Genomic DNA, 20,703 nt, shown 5'->3' on the forward strand with positions numbered 1-20,703 from the left:
TACTCGATCCTAGCCTGGGACATTTTTTCAGCCGCTCAGATTGGCTGAAAAAATGAGAAGCGCTGTGATTGGGCTGTTTCGATTTCAACAGCCAATCACAGTGCTCGGGAGGAAGGGAGGGCGGCGACAGACCCCGGGATGCCGAGGCCATCTACCATAAGGTAAGATGGCGTTGGAATTTTAATGCGATCACCGCTACTTAAGTCGCGATGTCGCATTAAATACCATGACGTACTATCCCGTCCTTGGGGATTAAGTCCCAGGGCACATGGACGGGATAGTACGTCATATGGCAGAAAGGGGTTAATGTCCACAGAGCGACTGCCACAGAATTTAATAAATATGGCCCTTTATACGGTTCATTCGCTAATGCTTTGGAGGAAAGTTAGGTTTAAATAGGAGCTGCAATCTAACCCCTCACCACTGACCAACATTTTTCACAACCATACTATATTCCAACAAGGGTTGGAACCACAACTTTTCTCATGGTGGTTGATTAAGGGGATTTACCTACTCAAGCACCTCTGCTCTCCATTTAATGTTCTGTTGGACAGACAAGAATTTATTACAAAATATACACCCCCAGCCAGAGGAATGATGCGTATAAACCAGGTATTTCATTTTGCTAAGCAAATTCTCCCAGGAAGGACTCCTCTCCGGACAACAGGTTTTGAGAACAAATGCTGGCATGATCCATTGGGGAGAGGAACGATTTCTTTGATTTATTCTACTATTAGCCCACCACATGATGACAGAAAATTAGATTATACGTTACAATGGGAGGAAGATTTAGGATTTGTTGTGTCGATTGATGACTGGTACCGAAGTAGTGAGACATTATCTAAAGGTAGTTATCAAACTTCATTGGTAGAGACTTCTTTGAAGGTTCTACATAGATCCTACTACGTACCAGAGAGAATTCATAACATGTTCCCTAATATCTCGAGTGATTGTTTCAGGGGATGCGGGGTTTTGGGTGACATGAAACACATTTGGTGGTTTGTACAGTGGTCTCGGAGCTATAGAGAAAAGTGAAATGTCTAGTAGAGCAAATGTTTGGGGAACAGATCGATCTAGAACCCTCTGCCCTTTTATTAGGAACCAGGCCTTCGCGGTTCTCAACAAGCTTCCATAAATTGGTGAATTATCTGTGTATGGCAACAAAGATTCATAAAGCAGCAAGATCGAAAACCCCCTCATTGTCGATATCTTTGGTAAAAGAAAGAATGAATACTATTATGTTATATGAGTGAATAGAATCTACTAGATCTGATACGTGGGACTTAGTCCTCAAGGTGTGGAGTCATTGGATAGAATTACACCCAAATGCACAACTGGACCTGGCTTTGCCCTTGACCATTCTTGATTTATAGATAAGGCTAGACTAAAATTCATAGGAAACATTGGGTGTGTGACTATATATTTGAGACAGATATTCTGAATCGGTTCTTCATATTGTTATGGAGTTTTGTATGGCTAAATTCCTGTTGTTTTTGCCTATCCCTACCCTTGTCTTGTCTTTCTTTTTGTTTAATCTGTTATTATAAATATAACAATATATGCTCCCTTGCATGGGAGAGTGATTATTGTTTTTGTGTTTCCATATTATGTTTCAAATAAAACTTATTGAAACTAAAATTTCCTGGTAGATGGCTGTGCTGACTTTGGTCTTGATAAAACACAGTGGACCTACACCAGCAGATGACATGGCTCCCCAAACCATCACTGATGGTGGAAACTTCACACTAGACCTCCAGCAGCTTGGATTGTGGCCTCTCCACTCTTCCTCCAGACTCTGGGACCTTGATTTCCAAATGAAATGCAAAATTTACTTTCATCTGAAAACAACACCTTGGACCACTGAGTAATAGTCCAGTTCTTTTCTCCTTGGTCCAGGTAAGACTTGTGGAGTTGTCTATTGGTCATGAGTGGCTTGACACAAGGAATGCGACACTTGTAGCCCATGTCCTGGATACGTCTGTGTGTGGTAGCTCTTGAAGCAATGACTCCAGTAGCAGTCCACTCCTTGTGAATCTCCCCCAAATTTTTGCATGGCCTTTTCTTAACAATCCTTTCAAGGCTGCGGTTATCCCGGTTGCTTGTTCACCTTTTTCTACCAAACTTTTTCCTTCCACTCAACTTTCCATTAACCCCTTAATGACAGGAGCTTTTTTTGTTTTTCGCTCCCCTTCTTTCCAGAGCTATAACTTTTTTATATTTCCGTCAATATGGCCATGTGAGGGCTTATTTTTTGTGGGACGAGTTGTACTTTTGAACAACACCATTGGTTTTACCATGTAGTGTACTTGAAAACGGGAAAAAAAATTCCAAGTGCGGTGAAATTGCAAAAAAAGTGCAATCCCACACTTGTTTTTTGTTTGGGTTTTTTGCTAGGTTCACTAAATGCTAAAACTGACTTGCCATTATGATTCTCCAGGTCCTTACAAGTTCATAGACACCAAACATGTCTAGGTTCTCTTTTATCTAAGTGGTGAAAAAGAATTCCAAAGTTTCTTTAAAAAAATTGCGCCATTTTCCGAGACCCGTAGCGTTTCCTTTTTTCGTGATCTCGGGTCGGGTGAGGGCTTATTTTTTGCAGGCCGGGCTGACGTTTTTAATGATACCACGATTATGCAGATATGTTCTTTTGATTGCCTGTTATTGCATTTTAATGCAATGTCGCGGTGACCAAAAAAACGTAATTCTGGCGTTTTGATTTTTTTCTCGCTACGCCATTTAGCGATCGGGTTAATCCTTTTTTTTATTGATAGATCGGGCGATTCTGAATGTGGCGATACCAAATGTGTAGGTTTAATTTTTTTTTTTTATTGTTTTATTTTGATTGGGGCGAAAGCGGGGTGATTTAAACTTTTATGTTTTTTTTTAATTTTTAAACACTTTTTTTTTTTACTTTTGGCATGCATAAATAGCCTCCATGGGAGGCTAGAAGCATCCCATTCTTGATCGGCTCTGCTACATATAGGCGATGCTCAGATCGCCTATATGTAGCAGAAATACAGCATTGCTATGAGCACCGACCACAGGGTGGCGCTCATAGCAATTTGCCAACAGCCATAGAGGTCTTGAGGAGACCGCTGGTTGTCATGGCAACGCGTTGCTGACCCCCAATCACGTGATGGTGTCGGTGATGCGCTCATTTCCAGCCACGCGCCGGAAGCTCTAGTTAAATGCCCGCTGCTAACGTTTGACAGCGGGATATAACTAGTTAATTGGCATGGGCGGATCGCGATTCCGCTTGCGCATATTGTGAGCACATGTCAGCTGTTTAAAACAGCTGACATGACGTGGCTTTGAGGTGGGCTCCCCGCCGGAGCTCTCATCAAAACGGGATACTGACCGTTGATGTACTATCCCGTCAGCGGTCAGTAAGGGGTAAGGCTACTTTCAGACTAGCGTTCTGAGGCGCAGGGCCACCGCTAAGCTCCGCCCCCCAACCACGCCTCCTCCGGTCAGCTCCTCCTATGATTGCATGACACTGCATGCGATCAGCGTACCCTATATTTAGCGTTGGGTACGCTGGGCGTGCGCTGGTATGATTTTGCTGGCGCTTGCGCCCTCTTGGCGCTGTGCCAAGCGCACAAAAATGCACCGTATTGCATTGTTGTGCGCTCGGCGCAACGCCAAAAGGGCGCAAGCGCCGGCAAAATCATAGTGCACGGCCAGCGTACCCAACGCTAAATATAGGGTACGCTGATCGCATGCAGCGTCATGCGATCATAGGAGGAGCTGACCGGAGGAGGCGTGGCCGGGGGCAGAGCTTAACGGCGGCCCTGCGCTGCGCCTCAGAACGCTAGTCTGAAAGTAGCCTTAATATGCTTGGATACAGCATTCTGTGAGCAGCCAGCTTCTTTAGCAATGACCTTTTGTGGCTTACCCTCCTTGTGGAGTATGTCAGTGACTGCCTTCTGGACATCTGTCAAGTCAGCAGTCTTCCCCATGATTGTGGAGCCTACTGAAACAGACTAAGAGACCTTTTTAAAACATTTAGGAAGCCTTTGCAGGTGTGTTTTGTTAATTATTCTAATTTACTGAGATAATGACTTTTGGGTTTTCATTGGCTGTAAGCCATAATCATCAACATTACCAGAAATAAACACTTGAAATAGATCACTTTGTATGTAATGAGTCTATATAATATATGAGTTTCAATTTTTGTAGTGAAGAACTGGAGTGAATTAACTTTTTGATGATATTCTAATCTTGTGAGAAGTATCTGTAGCTCAGAATTGAGGCTACCTGGTCAAGTATCCAAAGGCTGTGAAACAACCTCATATCATCAGGCTTCCTCCACCGAACTTGAAATCTCCTTCAATTTCTCCATCCATTAGCCCCTTTTTCCCCTTGTTCCTTTCAGACCCATTTGCACCTATTGGAGTCTAGTCTATTGACATTCATGTAAATGCTCCAAATCACCCTTTTCAAATCTTTAAATGTCCACTTCGTTCTTGTTTGCAAACTCGAACTGATAGACCTTGGGTTGAGCCTACTTGTTCACGCCAATATTTTGCCTCGATTTCCCAAATGGATGGACGGACTTCATTTCATATTCTTACAACTGTCATGGCACGCACATGATGCAGTTGGGCAACTTTCTTATCCAGGAGATCGCTGTCAATGAGCTGGATGATACTGTTTCTCTATTCTTGGGAAATCATCTTCATAGCTGCTCCTCGATTCAAACCAATGACCTTTCACTTGGGAATCAACCTAATAACACACAAAGCTATTAGGAAATGTGAGAACGGGTTGTATTTTTTAGTGTTCAAGAAGAAAAAGGTTTTTCCACCACCAGGAGCAAAACACTAGCAATGCAGTGACATGTTGTTAGCACTACGCCGGATCCCTGCTCTGACAGGCAGGGTCTCCGGCGTGTCACTTCACTCACCCGCGATGCGTTCAGTTCTTCCCTTCTCCATGCTCTGCCTGCTTCCAGCCGGGCCTCCAGCCATGTCATTAGAGCGCGCGCTCCCGCCCTCTTAAAGGACCAGCGAGTGCACTTGCTATTTCCTCCTCAGCCAATGGCTGTGAGGCATTTTGTATATATTGCTTCCACCTCACTGGGAAGGTGCCTGAGCAACCTTCCTGTTTTGCAGTCTAAGTTATGTAAGGTTACGTACCAGTCCTTGCTGCACTCTGGTGGAGATCCTGCCTGCTGCACTCTGATTCAAACTCTGCCTGCTGCACCATCCAGTCCACCACAGCAACTCAGCCAAGAGGTGGAGACCCCGTATTATTACAGATCGGGGTCACAGAGTGCTGAGGAGCAGAGGGCAGAAAAGTCACCAATGCTCTGCTGACACTATAACTGAAGAATTCAGACCTCATCTAGTAATATCATCAGCACAAACACTGTGCCCCTCCTGTGAGCTTCATGGCCGAGCAACTGCATCCAGCCTTACATCACCAAGCACAATGCTGAGCGTCAGATGGAGTGGTGTAAGGCCACCACCACTGGTCTCTGGAAGAAACGTGTTCTGTGCACAAGCGGATAACACTTCTCTATATGGCATCTGATGAACGAGTCTGGGTTTGGTGAATGCCAGGAGAACGTTACCCGAATGACTGGATTTTGCCCACTGCACAATTTGATGGAGGAGGGATAATACTATGGGCTTGATTTTCAAGGGGTCGGCCTCGGCTCCTTACTTCCAGTGAAGGTAAATCTTAATCCTTCAGCACAAGACATTTTGGTCTATTGTAGCTTCCAGCTTTGTGGGAACAGTTTGGGGAAGGTCATTTACTGTTTCCTATAACTGTGCCCAGTGCACAAGGTTCATACAGACATTGTGGGGAATTTGGTGAACATGATCAGTGTGACATGCATCGAGGACTGATAATTTCTAATGTATAAGGGCCCAAGACCAGGTGGACACCAACTCCATTCTCTATGGAATTAAGCTGTGCTCCTGAAGAGGACATGGCTGCACTTGTGTTGTGCAAAAAGCACTGATGTTCTGGTCCCAGGACAGTGGGTTGTTTTGGTTTGCACCATAAGGTTTATGGCAGCTTAATAATAGGAAGCTCTTTTATAATTTTTGTCCTGTGACTCTGTGTAAAAAGGAAGAAGCCGCTGCTAGAATGTCATGCTGGGTGAGGGAGAAGCAAGGTGCACAACAGCGGGAAGAGGGAGGGGAAGCTCAAACAATAGAGAAGGGGGAGTGGAGACCCCTAGGCAGATCTAACAACACCCTGTCTTGCCTTACGTCCCTAAATAGATTCCGCACCTATCACAGAGCAGGAACCTAATTCCTGCCTGACCCTAGCGATGGGCCCTGGGACGGGGTATGCGCTAGTTAGCCCCCACTACAACTAAAGACAGAGGGTGGACAAATGAGGGGATACACTTAGCTTGAGAAGACCACCAAGATATCATGCCAGCAATCCTCCTAGAGTACTCCCAAGAAGACACTAGCCGACTGGAAGTACTTCCAACCAGACAGAGGGAAATTGAGCTAACACCAGCACCCAGCTAAAGATACTGAAGGTACTTAAACCTTCAGCAAGGGTTTGTTAATTAGCAGCACAGGTGGAGGTAACTGCTGGGTCCTAGAGGGAGAAGGATATCACTCCATAACAGAGATTTAAAAATCAAGAAGGTGCTTGCAGAGGTAATCGCAATGACCTTCTACAACCGGATCCAGGATGACTGTCTGACACACCCGTGACATAGAAACTTCTGGTAGTGGTTTCTCTTCATGGAGATTCAGCATACCAAATACTCTGGTCTCCCAGACATGTGCCAAATGAACGTTTGACACATTTCACACAGATTTGAAAAATAAAAATATTTAGATTGATTTGCCACTTTCTGAAACATGTAACTTTTTTTTATCCTTTTGCAAATGTACCCGAGTGAGGGCTTCTTTGCAGTTATATTAATACAATTTGGGGGTATTTACCGTATTTATTTACTCGCTTATATAGTGTCATTAATTCCACAGCGCTTTACAGACATTATCATCACTGTCCCCATTGGGGCTCACAATGTAAATTCCCTATCAGTATTTTTTTTGAGTTTGGGAGGAAACCCATACAAACTCCTTGTAGATTATATTCTTGCTGAGATTTGAATCCACGACGCCAGCGCTGCAAGGCTGCAGTGCTAACCACAGAGCCACATGTTTTGTGTTTGTTTGTTTTTTTAGTTCAGTGAACATTTTTTGAGAAATTACTCATACAATCACACTGAATGTTTCTTTTTTAACATTTTGCAATTTACACCTTTAGTGTGTGTATGTATATATATATATATATATATATATATATATATATATATATATATATATATATATATTGTAGGGATGTGACTCACTCAGGTGCAGCGGGAGACAATCAGGAGACAGGTTCTTCCAAAGTTCCTGAGGTTTATTTCTGTCATAAACCATAAAACAGCGTATCACCAAAAATAGCCTCTAGCTTAGGCAAACAAAACATAAATGTCCGTGGTTGCAGACTCCGACCGCGAGTCTCAGCACATGCTGGGAAGTGTAGTCCTCCCCACATACAGCTCCCTGTTTCAGGAGCAGGTCACATTATAAGGCTGTAGCCACACCCACGTTCCCAGCAGCTGACTGGTCACATGACTGTGACCTCGCCACAGGTCCTTCAAACCAAAAGAATAACAATATCTGGTATGCTTTACTTATGCCTTACATTATGGAGATAAGCCATTTATGAGACACATATCTCCCATCAATTACACGACCCTTAGCCCTGCCACATTCCTCCCCCCTCTGCCTAAAGCCGTGGGGCTTGGCACTTTCACCTACCAGGCAAGGGATTCTGGAGAGGGCATCGGCATTCCCATGTAGCTTCCCGGCCCTATGCTCTACCTGGAAGCTGAAGTCTTGTAGGGCTAAGAACCAGCGGGTGACCCTAGCATTCTTGCCCTTGGTTTCCCTCATCCACCTGAGTGGGGCATGGTCGGATATTAACCTAAACTTCCGTCCCACCAGGTAGTACCGTAATGTGTCCACTGCCCATTTTATGGCCAAACACTCCTTCTCTACAACTGAGTAATTTCTCTCACAAGAAATCAACTTCCTACTCAAGTAGAGAACAGGATGCTCCTCCCCACGTATCTCTTGGGAAAGGACAGCTCCTACCCCGACATCTGAGGCATCTGTCTGGAGGACAAATTCACGTTTAAAGTCTGGGGCCACCAAAACGGGTTGCTTACAAAGAGCTCCCTTCATTTCTTGGAAGGCTGACTCTGCTTCTTCAGACCAGCTGACCATCACTGACTTTGTCCCTTTAAGCAGATCAGTTAGAGGTGCAGCCATTGTGGCGAAGTTTGGGATGAACCTCCTGTAATATCCCACAATCCCCAGGAAGGCTTTAACTTGCTTCTTTGACAGAGGTCTCGGCCATGTTTGAATTGCCTCCACTTTATTGATTTGGGGTTTGATCTCGCCACGCCCCACTACATATCCGAGGTACTTGGCTTCTTCTCTCCCCAAGGCACACTTCTTCGGGTTTATTGTAAACCCCGCCTCTCTTAGAGCGTCAAACACTGCTTGGACCTTTTCCAGGTGAGTCTCCCAGTCCGGAGTAAAGATGACGATATCATCCAGGTATGCGACAGCGTATAGCTTATGAGGTGCAAGGATTCTATCCATCGCCCTCTGGAAGGTTGCTGGAGCTCCCTGTAGGCCAAACGGCATCCGGACATACTGGAAGCACCCGTCTGGTGTGGAGAATGCCGTCTTCTCCTTGGCTTCCTGTGCCATGGGGATCTGCCAATATCCCTTGGTCAGATCCAAAGTGGTTATGTACCTGGCAGGTCCAAGTCTCTCGATGAGCTCATCAACGCGTGGCATGGGATAAGCGTCGAACTTGGAGACCTCATTCAGCTTCCGGTAATCGTTGCAGACCCTCCATTCACCATCAGGTTTTGGGACCAGGACAATCGGGCTCGACCAGCCGCTCTTGGATTCCTCAATGACCCCGAGCTTCAACATACGCTGCACCTCCTTGGAGATTACCTCTCGCCGGGCCTCAGGAATACGATATGGTTTCACGTTCACCCGCACATGTGGCTCGGTCAGAATTTCGTGCTCCACCACCTTCGTGCACCCCGGCAACTCTGAGAACAGGTCGCGGTTTTTCTGGAGTAACTCCCGGCATTGCTGCTTCTGGGCCTTCGATAGAGTCTCCGCTATGGTAACGGCTCCAACCTCCCCTTCTAGGTTGCCCAGCAAGCACGGAGTTACCGCTGGCTCTCTATCTTGCCACGGCTTGATAAGGTTAACATGGTAAACCTGGTATGGCTTCCGTCTTCCGGGTTGGTGGATTTTGTAGTTTACGTCACCCAGCTTCTCCACCACCTCATATGGCCCTTGCCACTTGGCCAAGAACTTACTTTCCACCGTCGGGATTAGCACGAGAACACGGTCTCCCGGATTGAACTGCCTCACTCTGGCTGACCGGTTGTAGACCCTGGCCTGAGCCTCTTGTGCCTGGCGGAGATGTTCTTTAACAATGGGCATCACCTTCGCAACCCTCTGCTGCATCAGTGCCACATGCTCAATGACGCTTCTGTGGGGCGTGACTTCGGCTTCCCAGGTTTCCTTGGCTATATCTAGGAGACCTCGCGGATGCCGGCCGTACAGAAGCTCGAAGGGGGAGAACCCCGTGGAGGCCTGGGGAACTTCACGGATAGAAAACAGTAAATACGGTAAGAGACAATCCCAGTCTCTACCATCTTCCTCTATGACTTTTCTCAGCATGCTCTTCAGGGTCTTGTTAAACCTCTCAACCAGGCCATCTGACTGCGGATGGTACACTGAAGTCCTCAGCTGTGAAATTTGCAAGATTCTGCACAATTCTCTCATCACCTTGCTCATAAAAGGTGTCCCCTGATCGGTCAGGATCTCCTTCGGCAAACCCGTCCGGGAAAACACATGGACCAGCTCACGGGCTATACTCTTCGCGGAGGAGTTTCTCAGGGGAATGGCCTCAGGATAGCGTGTGGCATAGTCCAGGATGACTAATATATACTGATAGCCCCGAGCTGATTTAACTAAGGGACCGACCAAGTCCATGGCAATTCTCTCAAATGGCACCTCAATAATGGGCAGTGGCACAAGAGGGTTCCGAAAATGAGATGTGGGGGCAGTTAACTGACATGTCGGGCAGGACCTGCAATAGTTTACTATTTCCCGGTGACACCCAGGCCAATAGAACCTCTGTACAATCCGTTCCTGGGTTTTTCTACCCCCAGGTGTCCCCCCAAGATGTGTGAATGGGCCATATCCAACACTTTTCGTCTATAGGGGCCTGGTACTATTAACTGCTCTGCCACCTCCTCCCTTATTTTCGTGACCCGGTACAACAATTCCCACTCAACATAAAATGGGGAAACCTGGTGTCTGCTCCTGGCTCTTGTGCAACCCCATTAATGACGGCCCTATGTTGGGCAGTCCCAAAATTCTCCCCGGCCACCCCTAACTCCGGGATGTCAGGTACAGGGGATCCTTCCTCTTCATCCCCAACAAGGACACATAAAGGAAAGTCGTCTGCCTCTGGTGGTGGCGATACCTCAGTGGGGTGGATTGGTTCCCTGCTCTTGCTAGCACACTCAGAACCCATCCCCCACAGATCCCAAAACAGACAGAAATCCCGGCCAATAATTATGGGATGCAACAAGTCTCGAACAACGCCAACTTCATGCGACTCGGTGCCATGCGCCGTTTCAATCTTCACCCTAGCCATAGGGTAGTCCTTTGCATCGCCATGTATGCACCGAACACCAATCTTTTTACCCGGGAGTATGTTTAGAGGAAAACTGGCCCTCACAAGGGTCACCAAGCTCCCGGAGTCCAGAAGCGCCATTACTGCTCGACCGTTCACCTTCACGGGACACGCTTGTGGCACCTTGTTAGGTAGCGAGTTCACACTGCAAGCTGGATATGCGTAGTATGAACTACGGCGTCCCATGCTGCAGTCCATCTGCTCGGTGGTCTGGGGACAACGGGCCGCTATATGTCCTGGCCCATGACACTTCCAGCAAATAACACCCGAGGGGACCTTGGGCACCGCCTCCCCCGCCCCTTTTGACCTTGGACGCACCACCCCTTTTTGTGACTCCGCCCCCTGCTGGGACCCCCAATACGGAATGGGCTGCTTCCCTAAGGAACCTTCCATCCCCTGGTATCTCTCGACCAGCCCAACCAGTTCATCAGCATTTTGGGGATCACCCTGGGCAACCCAAGTCTGTAGAGGTCTCGGCAGAGAATGCACAAACCGATCCATCACAACTCGCTCTACCATCTGTGCAGGGGAAGCCGACTCTGGCTGCAGCCATTTCTGGACCAGGTGCAACAGGTCAAACATTTGGGAGCGCGGGGGTTTGTCCCGGTGATAGGCCCAACGATGAACTCTCTGTGCCCTGGTAGTCATTGTTACCCCCAAGCGGGCGAGAATTTCCGTTTTTAATTTGGGATACTCTCTGGCATCTTGTACCGTCAGGTCAAAGTACGCCTTCTGGGGCTCCCCCGTTAGGTATGGGGCCAGTACCTCCGCCCACCGCTCTGGCTGAAGTTTTTCCCTCTCAGCCACCCTTTCAAACACCGTCAAGAAGGCCTCAACATCATCCTCAGGGGTCATTTTTTGTAATGCGCGTCTTACCGCCTTCTCGACGTCGGTGGCATCAGCCCGACCTGGGGTTGGGGCGCTCGTCCTGCCCTCCTGGATGGCGGTTGCCAGAAGCTGCATCTGCTGCCGTTGTTCCTGCTGGCTCTGCTGGAACTGCTGCCGCTGCTCCTGCTGGCTTTGCTGGATCTGGTGTAACAACAGCTTGTTGGTTTCCTGCTGCAGTGCCTGCGACTGGACCAGGTGTTTCATGAGGTCCTCCATGATTCCCGGCAGTGCTTGTTGCCCCGCTGCAAACTTCACCCAGGACATGCAGCAACTGTCTCAAGTCTCTGCTGGGACCGCTGCCCGCACGTGTACCACCAATTGTGGGGATGTGACTCACTCAGGTGCATCAGGAGACAGGTTCTTCCAAAGTTCCTGAGGTTTATTTCTGTCATAAACCATAAAACAGCGTATCACCAAAAATAGCCTCTAGCTTAGGCAAACAAAACATAAATGTCCGTGGTTGCAGACTCCGACCGCGAGTCTCAGCACATGCTGGGAGGTGTAGTCCTCCCCACATACAGCTCCCTGTTTCAGGAGCAGGTCACATTATAAGGCTGTAGCCACACCCACGTTCCCAGCAGCTGACTGGTCACATGACTGTGACCTCACCACAGGTCCTTCAAACCAAAACAATAACAATATCTGGTATGCTTTACTTATGCCTTACATTATGGAGATAAGCCATTTATGAGACACATATCTCCCATCAATTACACGACCCTTAGCCCTGCCACAATATATATATATATATATATATATATATATACACACAGGGATACAAGGTGGTCCAAAAGTAGGTGAACAGTTTGTGTAATAGGGTTATGAAGGGGGAGATTTATCAAACATCATGTAAAGTGAAACTGACTCAGTTGCCCTTAGCAGCCAGTCAGATTCCACTTCTCATTCTTCACAGACTCTTTGGAAAATGAAAGGTGGAATCTGATTGGTTGCTCAGGGCAAGTGAGTCAGTTTCACAGATCCAGTTTTCACAGATAAATCTCCCCCAAATCTGTTTTCTTTTCAGATAATTCAGATAACCCATAATGGCAAATAATTTAAATACAGATCAAAGAAAATGGATTTTAAGGCTATGTGCACACGTCCGGAATTCCCACGGAAATTTCCACAGGAATTCCGCAACTCCCTGCCGCGGGAAATAACGCTAGAATTCCTAGAATTTCACATGCATAATTTCCGCATATTTCCCACGATAAACTAGCGTTTTGCAAGCGTAATTACCTTGCAGAATGCTAGCGTTTTCCAAGCGATCTGTAGCATCGTTTGGAAAACTGATTGACAGGTTGGTCACACTGGTCAAACATAGTGTTTGACATGTGTGACCAATTTTTTACTATTGAGGCTGCCTATGCGGCATCAGTAGTAAAAAGATATAAAGTTTTAAATAATTAAAAAAAAAAAATTGTGTTATTCTCACCTTCCGGCGTCCCACGCAGCGTTCCCGATCCTCGCGATGCTCCCAACAACTCCCTTTACCAGCGATGCCTTGCGACAGTGACCTTTGATGACGTAGCGGTCTCGCGATACCGTAGCGGTCTCGCAAGACCGCTACGTCATCAAAGGTCATTGTCGCAAGGCATCGCTGGGAATGGTAGTTGGCGGGAGCATCGCTGAGGCCTGGGGACGCTGCGAGGGATGCCGGGAGGTGAGAATAACACGATTTTTTATTTTAATTCTATTTTTTACAGGGATATGGTAGCCAGGGTCTGGAGGAGCGTCTCCTCTCCTCCAGACCGTGGGTACCATCCGCACATTTTCCGCTTACTTTGCGCATGGTGGGCACAGCCACATGCAGAAAGTAAGCGGAACAATGCATTCCTATGTGTGTGGAATTCCTGCGATTCCGCACAAAGAATGAGTATGCACTATGCGATTTTGCCGCAGAAAAATGCGCAGCATTAGCACAGCATGTGCGGAATGCCATTGAATGCAATGGCTTGCTTATTTTATGCGTTTTCGCAGAGTTTACGCCGCATTTTCGCTGCGAAAAGACATGGCAAAAACGCATAAAATACGCGGGGATTCCGGACGTGTGCACAAAGCCTAAAAGAGTATTGGAAATCTCAAAATACTGAAACAGAGCAAATTGGGTTGAAACATTTGGTACTCAAGCCCCAAAGAGACAAGCCATTTACCGCATTCGTGACAATTTCGATGCCACTGGCTCAATCCTTAATGCTCCAAAAACTGGTCGACCCTAATAAACAACTTGTTGCTGAAACATTTGTTCAGAGTCCAAAAAAGTCCACCAGAAGAGTCTCTGTAGAATTGGGAATTTCCCGAGCTTCCATCATGCGAATCCTGAAATCTGTTGGGTGGAAAGCCTATCGTCCACGTCTAATTCATGGTTTATTGGAGGATGATCCAGACAGGCGGCTGCAATTTAGTGAGAGTATGCTTAATGAAATTGAAGAAAATCCAGTAAGTTTAGATAACATTATGTGGAGTGATGAGGCTTCTTTCACATTATCTGGCCATATTAACAGACATAATTGTATTTACTGGATAATGAGAACATGCATTTAACATTAGAGCAACAACTAAATGAGCCTGGTGTCAGTGTTTGGGGTGGTATTTCAAGTTTTGGTGTTTTTGTACCATTTTTTTTTTTTTTTTTGAAGGAACAGTCACAGGAGATTAGTATCTCAAAATTTTAATGAATAAAGTTGTTCCCCAGTTACAGCAACAGCCTAATTCAATTGACCTTTATTTCCAACAAGATGGGGCCCCTCCACATTATTCAAGAGTAGTCCGCGAGTATCTTGATGAAACATTTCCTAATAAATGGATTGGCCGAAGAGGCCCATTTGATTGGCCGGTACATTCACCAGACTTGACCCCAATGGATTTTTTCTTTTGGGGAGTACTCAAGGACAAAGTTTATAGTCGAAAACCAAAAAGTGTCAGTGATTTGAAAAATTACATAAGAGATGTATTTCAAGAAATTAATACCCAAAGAGACTTGTGCAAAAATGTTTGTCGAAGCGTAAGAGGCAGACTTCAAAGCTGTGCAAATTGTGATGGAAAACAGTTTGAGCCCTTGCGCTGATAAAATTTAAGGGCTTTTGTATTATTGTTCAGAATAAAATTTAATTGTCAATGTTATGCTTGTGTTAGTGAATATAATTTTATATATAAAATAAATGTTATTATTTTGTGTCCACCTACTTTTGGACCACCCTGTATATTAGTGTGGCAGTGACATTTCCGCCTGTGAATTTATTGAGACTGGCCCAGGCAAGTTTAATAACGCGTCCGTTATTGTCCAAATACTGCACACATGAATATTGCTCACCTTCTGATCACAGCTGGAAACAAGTGAAATAAAGTCCAGTGCCGCTTGCACTTGCACCCCCGTAAGGTTCTCGGGTGCTAAAATGTTTGCTTACGTCGCTGGCTCTGATCTGTCTTAGCTTCATACAGTCTGGCATACAACCACAGCACCTTTAGCTCTGCTACATGTTAAATCCCAAACGCAAACTGATACACCCAAACCTCAACTGCAGGTTTAAATGAAAACCATGGCCATGGGCCGCCGGTAAGACCCGGACTGGAGGGAGAGATCCGTCCCACTACCATCCTACAGAACTCTCCAAAAATGAAATTCAACACAGGTTTTCCTAAACTGTGACTACAATGCACTCCAGTATGTTTCCGAGCACATTCTGGGGGATACATAATGGCCCTAGCATATGGTTCCCCTCACTATATAAATATACATACGGTATATAAATATGTATATATATATATATATATATATATATATATATACACACACATATTTACACTTGAAATTTTCCACCTCAAGAGACTGGAATCTGTAGTCGTTTTATCATCTGTACAATACACTGCAATACTGTAGTTTGATTTTTATAAGAGATCATCAATTTCAGTCACAGTCAGTCCGATGGAGTTCTATCAGTGCAGACATGAAGGCCCTTCTCTCTGCAAGCCTCAGTCGTTTTCCACGTGCGGGTGATTGCCGCCATGCTGGAAATCTTTTAAATGACGGCCTTTGGAAAGTTAAACTTTTGTCATCTGAGCTTGTTCCAATCCCACTATGGGATACCAAGAATGTTATAGAACCAGCACCCATACAGACTGGGGCAACATTTTTTTTTCTGATTCTACTTCCTAAATCACCAGGATGGAATAAACATATACAAAATAATAGAAAAACAATTTTTCATCATCTGAGGTTTCACGCGAAATTGTTAGCGTTTTGCTCCTCTCTAAATTCTACGTCGTTTCATTCCCTTTTAGTTGCCTACAAGTTATGGACTCTAGTTCGGCGAAAATTCATCTCAAAATCTCACATTAGATATGGTAAGTCCTACTGGAATCAGGCTTGTATTGCTGTAATATAGTACAGTATATTATAGTAACTGATCCGTGGTGACCAATTGTTCAGTTCACAAAGGTGGTGATCGACTTAATTGTCTGACGCCAAATCATATATCAAATAGATAAGCGTGTACACAGAGAATAAACCACTCGTGATTGCAGATTCAGTCACTAGTAGGATTCTTCTGTTTTATTGTGGAAATTACTTATATAGACAATCACTTATCATCTTGATCATTGCTAAAACCTGTAATTTCTCCTACCTCTGGAGAGGCTTAATCGATATTCATTGCCTTTTGTGATTCTATTCTGTTACCTAAGCAATAATCATTATTAGCAAAAAAAAAACAGGACATGTTGGAAAAAACATGTCAAAGGCCACAGAATTTTTCTAATTTAACAGGTGTGAATCAGCACATAATCGCCATTTTGATTTATAAATATGTCCAGTTTGTATATCTTCATCAATTTCTTTATATCCTTATCAACAGGAGATGATGGGAGTTTGAATAAAACAAAAGACTTTAATTTCTTTGCATCAAATAGAATAATTTCTACGTTTATTTGAAGATCGTATCAGACGTCAGATGAATATCAACTCTGCTCTATTAGGACAGAGCTATAATCGGTGACCAGCTATGCTTCATTGTTTCTTAGGGTGCTTTCAAACTGCATTTTGTCACACGTTCTTTGGTCCCATCGGGACTCCACTGCAAAATGGTGCGAACAGAGTTAACATTTGCTTTGTCACGCATTATTTTCAGTCATATACGCCTACTGGAGGTGGAGTAGTAGACTGCGTCTGCATGTCCGTCTCCAGTAGGCGTACATGCCCGAAAATCATGCACGACAAAGCAAATGTTCACTCTGTTCGAACCATTATAGTCTGGGGCATTTTCGGTGCATAAGTCCGAATCCTTTTTTTGCGGGGGGATGGGATCAGACGTAAGCAATGACAAGGATACCTAACGTGTGACGTGACCCAATTTTGAAAGCACCCTTAGTGACTGATGTCCTGGCCCTTCACGGCTCTTTCCCCACACTTATCAATAAACTTTGTGGTTGTCACCACTGTTCCGTTACTCAACATCTTGTTGATATTCTTTGTCTTCCAAACAAATACTGACATGAGGTGTCTTTTCTTGGCTCACTGATTGAGAGACATCATGTGGCTGCTCTCAAATCATGATATTCTCTTAGATTTTCTATGTTTGAAGATTCATTTTTATTGATCTTCCTAGAACTTGTTAATGCTAATTACCTCCCAAGGATGCCTTGATATACATGATAGATTCTTTTGCATGACACTACTGGAGCAGCTCAGCGTTTCATCTAGGTTTACAATTTGCCACGTTGCATCCAAAACAAAGACAACTTGGAGGTTTTATCCACAGTGCATCAACCCAAGCTCAATCTTCCTTGTTCTGGGCTTTTTTGCCATGGAACATGATGCCTTCTCCTTGTCTGCTGCCCATGAACTTGCCAATGTTTATTACTTAATTCCACATAGGTTTCTCATTTCCTGAGTATCGTCAGACCTGTTCTTGTTCTGTCCAGCCTTTTTTCCAGTGGTATCAGCAGCATAAACCACCTTGTTCCTGAGTTTAACTCCTGGCCTTTTCCTGGACTCGCATCCTGATTCCAGTATCTATGTTCCTGGAATCTTAGTCCACGCTATTCTACTGCTTCAGAGTCCTGGCCTGGACCCTAACACAGCCTTTCTCTGCCCCATTCCTACTGGCTAAGACCTGTGGCTTTGTCTGACAGTCCTACCGCCTTTTTCCGTACTATTTCCACTCAATCGATATCAGCCCCTCTCTTCTCTACACTGTTAGGTACAGATCTCACTCTCTTTTCACAGTTTTAAACCATACTGATCCATTCACTCTTACCATAAAATTCAAGAGATGCTCAAACAAATCACTTAACCATCTGATCACTTTCTGTAGTCTATTAGTTGCAGGAAATATCTCGCCCAACCCAGCCCTTCTAGTAATAGTAAATTTAACCCCTCCCCTGCTACATTCAGAAATTCCATAAATCTCATTAATGTTCCTTGCATGCCTTCTGTCTTTTTTAACTGCGCCCTCTGGAATTCACGTCTTACTGAAACCTAGATCCAGCAGTCAGACACCACCGCTCCTGCTACTCCCTCGTATGGTGGCCTTCATTTTTCACATACCCCCAGACCTGACAACAGACCATGTGGAGATGCTGGTCTGCTCCTTTCAGCAAAATGTACTTCTCAGATTATCTCCAAAGTACCATCACTAATCTTCCCTTCTTTTGAGGTCTACTCTGTTAGACCCTATCAGACCCTACAAGCCTTTCTCCCTGTGAGTTGTGGTTGTATATCACCCTCCAAGCCCCTCGCATCAGTTCCTGGTTCACTTTACCACCAGGTTTCCTCGGTTCCTATCCTGCAACATCCCCACCCTCATCATGAGGGACTTTAACATACCCATTGTTGATCCTCTTTTCCCATCTGCCAGTCATCTTTTATCTCTAATTTCCTCTTTCAGCCTTTCACAGCCTACTAACTATTACGGCGGCGGAACACGCTTAAAAAAAATATAAATAAAGCGTGTTCGCCGACCGGGGTCCACCGTGCGGCAGATGTAATAACCGCTGCTGAAAAGGCAGAGCACCGGGACGGTGATGTGCACAGGGAAGAACTGCACCTGATGCACAAAAGCAAGCTCTGTTGGAACTCACAGAGCTGCACACAAGAACATAAACACAAAAACGCTGAGTCTGTATATACTGCACAGATAATCAGCGGCACACGTGCGGTAGCCAGAGATTGGGGTAGTTAGAGACGTCACTACCACCAAATGGACTTACCGTGACTGGACGTGTGCACGGCGTCGCAGCTGTGGACGCCCAAAACGGCTGCAAGCGCAATTAGCAGGCGCAATGCGAGACGCTGGCTGCTGTAAAAGGTGGAGCATGAGCACGCTGGCGCTAGCGCGCACACTGGCTGTATCCCAATCATTCACACATTCGTATTATCAGAGGGAAGGGGTTTCATAATAAGTCATTCACCAGTCCAAGCATCCATCACCAAACACACAGCAGCAAGTATAGAAAATACTAGCGCATGGCATAGCGGCCATGCGCACTTTTTATAGCGTACGGGACCTGCCGGAAATCTCCAGAGCCCTGAGCATAACCAATCAAATCAGGAGCAGGACCTGAGCACCTGACTCCTGAACTCCAATGAGAGCTAGTCCCGTGAGCATGCTCAGAAGCAGGGAAAAAGGACAGCCTCTGGAGACAAATGTGAGAATCTGGGTTGCTGCATATGCATAGAATGACCCAGATTCCTAACACTAACTCTCCTACACATGAAGACGGAAATACGCTGGGCCTTATTTTCTCCCAGCACTGCTCAGTGTATGACTTTACTAACTCCCCTCTTTCACTCTCTGACAGTCTCCTTTCTTTCCCTGTCAAGAACTGTTAGCTCGCTCAGAATACCCTCACTTTCCACACTTATATATGATATACGTGCAATTGATACCCAGAAACTTATGAAGAATTAGCAATCATCATTGGCCCCAATCTCTTTCCTCTCATGTTCTAACTCTGCACTGAAACATTATAGTGAAACATTGCAAAGTGCCCTGGATAAAGCTCAACCTACTACACACAGAACAATTCTGAACAGTCGACGGCAACCCTGGCACACGCTGCAAACACATTTTCTCCAGCGGTGCTCCAGGTGCGCCAAACTTCTGTGGAGAAAATCAAATCTGGCAGAAGAATTCATCCATTATAAGTTCATGCCTAAAACATACAACTCTGCTCTTCACCTCTCCAAACAAACCTATTTCAACACCCTTATCACCGCATCAAACAATTCTAAACAACTCTTTGACAATTTTCATTCAAGAGTACAGGCCCTGACCACCGACCTCAGCGCTGATAATCTGGCCAATTATTAAAAAAAAAATTATCATATCCGACAGGAATTTTTCTCACAAGCCACTAATATCATGCATTCTACTCCCTCCTGCACTGCATCCAGCTCACTTTCTGTCTTTGAACCGGTCACAAAAAAACAAGTAAACAGGATCCTTGCATCTTCTTGCCCCACTACCTGCACCAGTGACCCAATTCCCTCACATCTCCTCCAGTCTCTTTCCCCAGCTGTCACCACTCACATAACAAAAATATTTAATCTCTCGCTCTCATCTGGCATCTTTTTCTTCTCATTTAAACATGCCAGCATACACCCTTTACTTAAAAAACATCCCTCCACCAAAACTGTGCTGCCAACTACAGACCTGTCTCTAATCTTCCCTTCATCTCTAAACTTCTGGAACACTTGGTCCACTCACGTCTATTCAGCTATCTCTCAGTTCACTCTGTTCTTGACCTTTTACAGTCAGGTTTCCGCTCTTTACCCTCAACTAAAACTGCCCTCACTAAAGTCTCTAATGATCTACTAACAGCTAAATCCAATGGTCACTATTCCATGCTGAATCTCATTGATCTCTCTGCAGCATTTGACACTATTGACCACCAGCTCCTCCTAACAATGCTCTGTTCTATTGGCCTGAGAAATACCGCTCTTTCCTGGTTTTCCTTCTACCTCTCTGACCGCTCTTTTACTGTATCTTTTGCTGGTTCCTCTTTAAGGGCTAATCAGAGCCGCAGCTATAATGAGCCAAGTTG

The 20,703-nt window shown here is 45.3% G+C and overlaps 1 protein-coding gene across 2 annotated transcripts in view; it reads left to right on the forward strand.

Moving 5' to 3' along the window:
• The window catches only part of VWA5A (von Willebrand factor A domain containing 5A), a 163,308-nt gene that overhangs the window by 81,095 nt on the left and 61,510 nt on the right, over nucleotides 1–20,703 (forward strand). The window contains exon 7 of one of the 2 annotated variants that reach the window (XM_073553120.1): nucleotides 15,943–16,005. The exons of the other annotated variant lie outside the window; for it this stretch is intronic. Within the exon in view, the coding sequence (XP_073409221.1) occupies nucleotides 15,943–16,005 (63 nt within the window). The remainder of the gene's footprint in view (nucleotides 1–15,942; nucleotides 16,006–20,703) is intronic. 2 annotated transcript variants of the gene reach the window in all.

This window comes from Dendrobates tinctorius, unplaced genomic scaffold (assembly GCF_039654945.1).
Source record: "Dendrobates tinctorius isolate UK_male_01 unplaced genomic scaffold, ASM3965494v1 ptg000197l, whole genome shotgun sequence".
Lineage (NCBI taxonomy): Eukaryota > Metazoa > Chordata > Amphibia > Anura > Dendrobatidae > Dendrobates > Dendrobates tinctorius.